Source organism: Colletes gigas, unplaced genomic scaffold (assembly GCF_013123115.1).
Source record: "Colletes gigas isolate AHSC1104 unplaced genomic scaffold, ASM1312311v1 Colletes_gigas_Sc00008, whole genome shotgun sequence".
Lineage (NCBI taxonomy): Eukaryota > Metazoa > Arthropoda > Insecta > Hymenoptera > Colletidae > Colletes > Colletes gigas.
Genome location: NW_025106637.1, coordinates 1,356,866 through 1,364,749, shown reverse-complemented (window position 1 = coordinate 1,364,749; position 7,884 = coordinate 1,356,866). Strand labels below are relative to the sequence as shown.

At 47.5% G+C, this 7,884-nt stretch overlaps 1 protein-coding gene across 1 annotated transcript; it reads right to left on the bottom strand.

The window, feature by feature from the left end:
• Window positions 1-5,695: 5,695 nt before the first annotated feature.
• On the bottom strand, window positions 5,696-6,715 carry LOC122396962 (cuticle protein 19-like). Its single transcript, XM_043395760.1, has 3 exons — window positions 6,704-6,715; window positions 6,191-6,422; window positions 5,696-5,874 (listed from the first exon to the last, which is right to left on the bottom strand). The coding sequence occupies exons 1-3, from the start codon at window positions 6,713-6,715 to the stop codon at window positions 5,696-5,698; spliced, it is 423 nt and encodes a 140-aa protein (XP_043251695.1).
• Window positions 6,716-7,884: the final 1,169 nt, after the last annotated feature.

Genomic DNA, 7,884 nt, shown 5'->3' with positions numbered 1-7,884 from the left:
GCAACAGGCGATAAGCCTCCGTCCTTTCCCGTTCCCCGGGAGTCGTGTCGATAATGACGCGGCATTGTGCCCGAATCTGCCGATGAAAGAAGCTTATAAAAGCCCGGTGTAAAAACCTGGAAGAAACGAGGCCGGCCGATCCGGGGGGGTTGAAGCTCGACGTAGGGGCAAATAGTCGGGGGAAACGTCATTATTCATTATCGTCCAAACATTTTCCGGAAGATAAAATTACGAGCACGTTGGCGGCGAGGTCGATCGCGTGTAATCAAACTTCCCTGAAATAATAATCGTTACGCGAAATCGCTCGGTGGTTTCTCGAACGTTTATTGAATCATTTCGACGTTGATTAGGGTGGAAGGGCGTCGGGGGAACTTAAACCATCTCCGTGTCGGAAGTCTGCGCTGGCGAACTTTCTAATTGTAAGCATGGCGCGTCATCGACTTCCGGTAGGTTCCATCACAGACGATAGAATAGGCGTTGCACGCGATACAACCTCTGTACAGGTTCTTTGCACGAACAGGTCGCCCGAAAACCATTGGTTCTTTAGTTCGTACAACATCAACTTCCATAAGATGCATAGTCTATCCCTATACCTCGTCCGTGGTTCTATGTAAATATGTTTACTGGACGAAGACCTCGCCCGGAAGTCTTCGAAGGGGTGGAGAGAGTTTCTTTGCGCCACGGATACGCTTTGTTTCCTGGAACCGGAGCCTGATCGGATGGTAGTTTCGAACTAGTCCGTCGTGAATTTCCCGTCGGTGATATAACGATCGGTCAACGAAATTCGTGTGTTTCTTTCGCGACTGCGTTTATTTTCCTCGGACCGTCCGATAAATTGTTTTCGCCGTTCGCAACCGGAAGTAAACGTTTTGCCACAGACGAGGTATACGAGTAGACCTTTCACCTTATGGACTTTCGTGGACCAATATGGTTGTCGTACCGACTTGAAAATTCGGAGGTGATTTTAGCATCCTTAGTTACTGTAGCCTTTAGCATCACAGTTGCTTAATCCAGTCTATTTTATTAAACTAGTTGTAAGATATTGTAAAGAGTTACGTTACTGTTTGTAAGATACATTAAACTTGGTTGTATTAACAAGTGTTTAAAGGATCTTCTATCAACCTAAACCGATTACTACTGGTTAGTGCCAGCCTCCCCCAGGCTCTGCTAGCTCCTGCAGGACTCTGCTGACCACCGCTTATATTTCTGACAACGTATGACGATTACTACTGGCTACAGCCTGCCTCCGCTGCCCTCTGCTGACCGCTGCTGACCACTCCTGATACTTCTGACAACGTATAACGAGTACTACGTGCTACTGCTTACCCCTGCTGGTCTCTACTGTCCCTTGCTGGCCCCTCTGACCCCTGCTGGCCCCTGCTGACCGCTGCTGACCACTCCTGATACTTCTGACAACGTACAACGATTACTACTTGTTACTGCTTGCCCCTGCTGGTCTCTATTGTCCCTTGCTGGCCCCTCTGACCCCTGCTGGCCCCTGCTGACCACTGCTGACCTTTGTTTATAACTTCTGCCATGATATATATGTATTAAAACTTTGTATAATGTAAATCTATGGCAATAAATGTTATAATTTAAGAGAATTCTATGTCTTCTCGTCATTTCTACCTTCCTTTACCTCTCCAAAGCCTCCTCCCATAGTTATAAGATATAGTTCAAGTTATAGTTCTCTTACAAAATTTTTACCCGAAAAATTTCTAAGTTCCTCGAAAAGATTTCAAAAATTCCTGGCAGCTGGAAAGTCCTGAAACAGCTGGAAAGTCCTGAAACAACGAAAAAGCCCTGAAACAGCGAAAAATCCCAGACAGCTGGAAAGTCCTGAAACAGCTGGAAACCCCTGAAACCGCTGGAAAGTCCTGAAACAACGAAAAAGCCCTGAAACAGCGAAAAATTCCTGGCAGCTGGAAAGTCCTGAAACAGCGAAAAAGCCCTGAAACAACGAAAAAGCCCTGAAACAGCGAAAAATCCCAGACAGCTGGAAAGTCCTGAAACAGCTGGAAAGTCCTGAAACCGCTGGAAAGTCCTGAAACAACGAAAAAGCCCTGAAACAGCGAAAAATTCCTGGCAGCTGGAAAGTCCCGAAACAGCTGGAAAGTCCTGGAACAGCGAAAAAGTCCTGGACCCCCGAAAAAGTCCTGAAACAGCTGGAAAGGCCTGAAACAGCTGGAAAAGCCTGAAACAGCTGGAAAGTCCTGAAACAGCTGGAAATTCCTGGAATTTCTTGGAAACGCTGAATTTTTAGCAAATTTCTGAGTTTCAGGGCTTCCGAGGTGTTTCAGGGAGTCTTATAACTAAGGGAATGATTTGGAGAGGAAAAGGAAGGAAAAATGATGAGAACACATAGAATTCTTTGAAGTTATTTCATTTATTGTCATAGATATACATTATACAAAGTTTTAATACATATACATCATGTCAGAAGTTGATAACAAGGGTCAGGAGTGGTCAGCAGGGGTCTTCAGGGGTCAGGGGGGTCAGGGGGATCAGCAGGGGTCAGCAGGGGGTAGTAGAGGCCTACAGAGGGATGCAGAAGCAAGCAGAGACCAGCAGGAGCTCGTAGTAATCGTTGTACGTTGTTGGAAGCATCAGTGGTGGTCAGCAGGGGTCAGCAGAAGGGTCAGCAGGGGTCAGGGGGCTCAGGGGGGTCAGCAGGGGTCAGCAGGGGGCAGTAGAGGCCTGCAGAGGGATGCAGAGGCAAGCAGAGACCAGCAGGAGCAAGCAGTAGCACGTAGTAATCGTTGTACGTTGTTAGAAGTATCAGGAGTGGTCAGCAGTGGTCAGCAGTGGTCAACAGGGGTCAGCAGGGGCCAGCAGGGGCCAGCAGGGGACAGCAGAGGCTTGCAGAGGCAAGCAGAGACCAGCAGGGGCAAGCCGTAACAAGTAGTAATCGTTGTACGTTGTCGGAAGCATCGGGGATGATCAGCAGTGGTCAGCAGAAGCCAGCAGAGGCTTAGTCCCATGTGACGGGGCCGCGGACTCTGGTGAAAATGCGCCTGCTGTTGAGTGGGAATGAGGTGGTAGGAGTGCCTCCCACCGGGAGAGTTCTGAAAAGGCACAGCCTGGCGGGGGACTCTGCGATCTCTCGCTAGAGTTCCCGGTCCCCCGCCAGGTGCCTAAGGTAGGTTACCGTGGGGTTTTAGCCGGTAAGAGTCCGGCACTACCCGCCGGCGGGTGTCCATGAGGATTTCCCCACGTAAAATATAAATAATTAGGTCAGAAGATTAAGCTTCGCCTCCAAGTATAGCGAAATGGAACGCTGAATTAACCAAGACGCGATGAAGTGATCGTAAAGAATCGAAGCGTCACGGTACGAACCGCGGCCGATCGTCGAGGTAATTCTCAATTTATCGTGAATCGATCGACCATCACGTCGAGCACCGTATTAAATTCAACCCTTCTACGTGATCTTTGCGGAACTGTTTTTCCGCAACGAATAATTGTTTCGCAGTCTGCGTTGCCGGGCTTTACACGTTTACAAATATTTTCTTTCGCTTACAATTTCAAACGGCGGACCATGCTTGTAAACAGTTGTTTAATGGTTCTACGTTTAATGCGAAAAGCTTCCATCTGCCTCGTAACGAATAATTTATTCGCAGCCTACGTTCGCGCTTTCACAAATATTTGCATCGCCAAGAATTATAACGGTTTAATGATTGCATATTTACCGCGGAAGCTTCGTTTCGCTCGGAAACAGGTCGGAACAATTTGTAGAAAAACTTGATTAAAGGGTTAATTTGGAGTGCAAAATCCCTAGGTAGAAACTATTTAATATCAGGCAATATACTTTTGATTTCTTTTAATAGTCTGACGTTAAAAATGAATTTACTCGAAGGATCTCGACGGAACGGAAACATCGGATAGCACGCGTCCCCCGGACGATCGCGTTTTACTTAAACCGAGGCTGATAGCCCGCGGCGGGAGTAGGTTCGTTACGTACCACCAATTCACCGTCTCGTCCTCTTATTTCCCTATGCAACGCGCCGGCACGAATTGGATTTTTACCAACACGGAAGTAGGCTGAAGAAGAGAAAAGCAGAAGAAGAAAGAGCGGGGCATAAAAGAGCTGGAACTCGGGGGGGTTGGGGTTGCCAGCAGATTCGAAGCGACCGTTGCTTCGAATCGAATAACGAAGCTACCCCCGAACCGCCGCATTCGCGCTGGAATAATAAGGACTCCATTCTCTCGAGATCGAGAAAATCGATCGCGCCCTACAGCGTCCATCGCGCATTATTGCTGCCGCCTGTTTCTGACAACTTCGTACCCACCCTCTGATCGACGCCTGATCCTGGCCACGCTCCGATGGGTATTGCCGCCGCCATCCCTGTTCACGATAGTGTCGGTGCCTTCCGGTTACCTTTCGACACCCTAAACAACCCGAGGAGGAAACGGATTTGAAGCATCTCTGACGACGAGCAACCCGATAGTCCGGGGAATACAACTTCGCGCCCGTCCAGAAATCAATTCTGATAAATTAGCAGTAACATCTTAGAAACTGAGCGATACTCTTTTAAGCAATTGCATCCTAGAAGCGATCGTACTAAATCTAATAGGATTACGTTACGTTCAATATCGATTCCACCCTTATAAAAGATTCTAGAAACGTTTAATCCGGACCATAGTATAAGAAGTACACTTTTTAATCGGATTCTGGTCTCAACAACTAAGAAATTATCCACCTGGTTGGACGGAGATATAAGAATTGTCTGTTTCTTTTGGGGAAAAGGCGCGATTTATCACATTGACGGAACGACGAGAGAAACTAAACTCGGAAAGTTCCTTCGTAACTGTTCGCAAGTTTGCAGCGTGTCGGTGGCTACGGGGGGAGTCGAACAGACCAGAGAACTATGCAGAAGGGTGGATGTAACATCGGTACTCCTAACATTATCGACGGTAATACCTGTCGAGTGTGTATTTTTGTTTCAAAGTAGTCGAACCAGAGACGAGGTGCACGAGTAAACATATCGGTAAAGAATCTTTTTCTCGAAAATGTTTGTAATGGACCCCCAAACGAAGTCCGTCACGACGAACAGAACCACGGAAGATTATGGTAGCAAACGATTCCGACTCGAGACTCGTTAAATGTATTAATAGAAAGAGATCGACCGAATCGTGGTCATTAAGTCTTCATTTTTCTGGGTTAATGGGGAGCGCTCTGCGATAGGTTCTATCGATTTCTTAAATTGTGTTCGAACTCCGAACGTCTACCTGGATTTTTCAGTGGACCAATTTTCCACCGAGTGGTAAACACGGGCTTCGAGTGGGTCCTCGAATTTGCGCGAATTAGTCGATGAAAGGCGGAAGCAATAGTCAGGAATTTTTCAAAACCCCGATAACGACGACACGAGGCTTATATCAGTCGCTTTATAAAGAAATTACGAAGCTCCTCGTTCGCGTGGACGATTGATAAAAATATCACGAATCTCGTATATCTCTGACACGGATAACTTTATTGCGACGGTACCTGTCATCATAAAAGCGAAAAGGGATGACTGAGACATAGACGGGAGGCTCTTTAGCATACGTTTATATTCAATAGTTAAAACAAGAACGATAACAAGTGTAGCCGGCGAACAACGAGACACCGCGCGAGCGGCTTCGATCTTCTTTGGTCCGAACGCGCGGTTGCATATTCAGTAATCGTGACAAAGATAACAATTGGATTCGTTCGAAATTATTAATAATGTCCGTGGCCGTGCGATCCTCCGTGCCCACCGTAAGTGCCACCCTCGTGATTGTTGCCGTTGGAATTGTGAACGTAAGCGAAAAATCCTCCGTGAGGGTCGGCGTGGTACTTGACGACTCTCACGTTGCCGCCTGGTTCTTTGATCGAGTATTCACCGACCACGTTCTTGCCTGCTCGAAAAGAACTGCACTTAACGTCGAACGACGATTGAAAATCAAAGAGGAAATCACTGATCCACGCAATGGTCCATTGAATCGAAATTTAAAATTATTCGAGATCTTCGAAGTTACGTTCTTCGACGATACAGCACTAGAGGGATATAATATATGGAACCTGTTGAACGGAATTTATTTGCATCTATAATTTACTTTCTTCCGCTACGAGGTCCCTGCAGGTGGACGATAAGAGTGCACCCTTATTATATAAAATAAGAACATGGAGGGAGGTTTAGGGTTTCAGAGTAAAAACGATAAGCCGTCTACTTGCCATCTCTGTGCTCCTTCTGGCCGTGATGGTCGCCGGTATGATGGTCTTCCACGCCGTAGGAGAAGTCGTATTTCGGGTGGGCCACATAATCGTGGTGGTGTCCATGTTTGCCGTGGTGCGAGATTTCTTCCGCGGGACCCTCGACGGGGCCATGGAAATGCGCGAAACTGTGAGCGTGTCCCGCCGATCCGCTTTGCACCGCCGCGAGGCCAACCAGGAAAGCTAAAACAAACTATCGACGGAACGGTGAATTTTCACAATGGAAAAGTTTGGACGACGGATATTGCACGGAGGGAAAAAATCTATCCCGTGTGCTAATCCCATTCCGATCGAGACTTCGGCTCTATCCGCTCGCGTAGTGTTTAATTCATTTTTCAAACGATTTACCGAATACTCAATTGCACTCTGCAGAGTTGAGCGACTCTTTTACCTTATTTGTACTCGACAGAAACGTGTTTCGAGCAATAAGAGATCCAGAATTTATGGATACAGTTATATCTGATCTATGCGTACCTTGATTACCATATTGACAGTGTTCACAGGATCGTGATGAAGTGATGCTTGGACACACGTTCGTAAGACTTTATATACCAGCGAGCGTTGGTCGTTTTTGGCAGGTGGAATGGCAGCGGTCTTACTTAACTCCGAGATGGGGGAAAAAAGGGCTATTACTGGCCGATCGGCGTTCTCTGCATAAGTATGGCGTTTCTTTGACGGTTGTTAACATAACGACAAACCTTGCACGCACATGGACCGCCGTTTCACCGAAACGACTATTGATTCCGCTCTATTGATCCTGTCGCGGAAGTATTTTTGCCCGCTCGGTGTTTGCTATGCGCCGATGCAAAAAGCGATTCGACGAAATATGTACACAACGGTGACGCACCGTTGGTAAATCAAACACAAAGGCACCGTGTGTCGACCTGCTTTTGATAGCGTGGTTATATTCGTTTAATTCGACGTTAAATCAACGCCTTGTTTGCGCGTCCAACAGTTAGGACGTAGAAAAGTCGCGTTTTCTTTAACCGGAATATAAACAGCCGTGTGCGTAGCTCGTGCCACTTACGCGATCGCGGGGGGGCTGAATCGACGTTTCCAAAGAGCCTTTAAAGGTCTTCGAACTTCCACGAGGGCTTTTCAAGCGGGTACCCTAAAGTAAGTAGCTGAAACGCGCCTCGTACAACTTTAAGTCAACGTTTAATCGGGTCTGAAATTGTCAAAGTGGGACGGACGGTTCGCCCGCGGTGGAGCTTTTCCCCTTATTCGTCCGTCGCGATTAAAAGTTTCGTTTAAAGCGTTGTAATTAATACGGCCGGTGCAATTTCATTTTCAGCGTCAAAGGAAATATTTTGTTTCGTCGGTGCCCGGGGCCGCGATAACGGAACGTCTGCGAGAGGATTGTCCCTGCCGGAAACGACGCTGGCGAACGGTGCCCGCGAAATATTCGAAAAACGGTTCGCTCGTCGCGCGCGAAGCGAAATTATAATTAGCTTAATCTCGATGGGGGGGAGCGAGATAACGTTATTAAAATAACGAGGGACCGTGTAATGTAGTTAATTAAATAAATGCATTCGTTCGGGACGAGCCCGGGGCGCGGCGGGGGAGGACAATCCTTTCCCCTCGGGATAACCGATGAGGGTACGGGGTCGTTCGAGTCCCGCGGCTCCCGACTTCCTCCGAGAAGAGGTTATTTC

Excerpts from the sequence above, each read along its gene's own strand:
- LOC122396962 (XM_043395760.1), bottom strand. Across the intron at positions 5,875-6,190 it reads CCAGAAGGAGCACAGAGATG|GCAAGAACGTGGTCGGTGAA; the intron begins GCAAGTAGACGG and ends CTTTTCGAGCAG.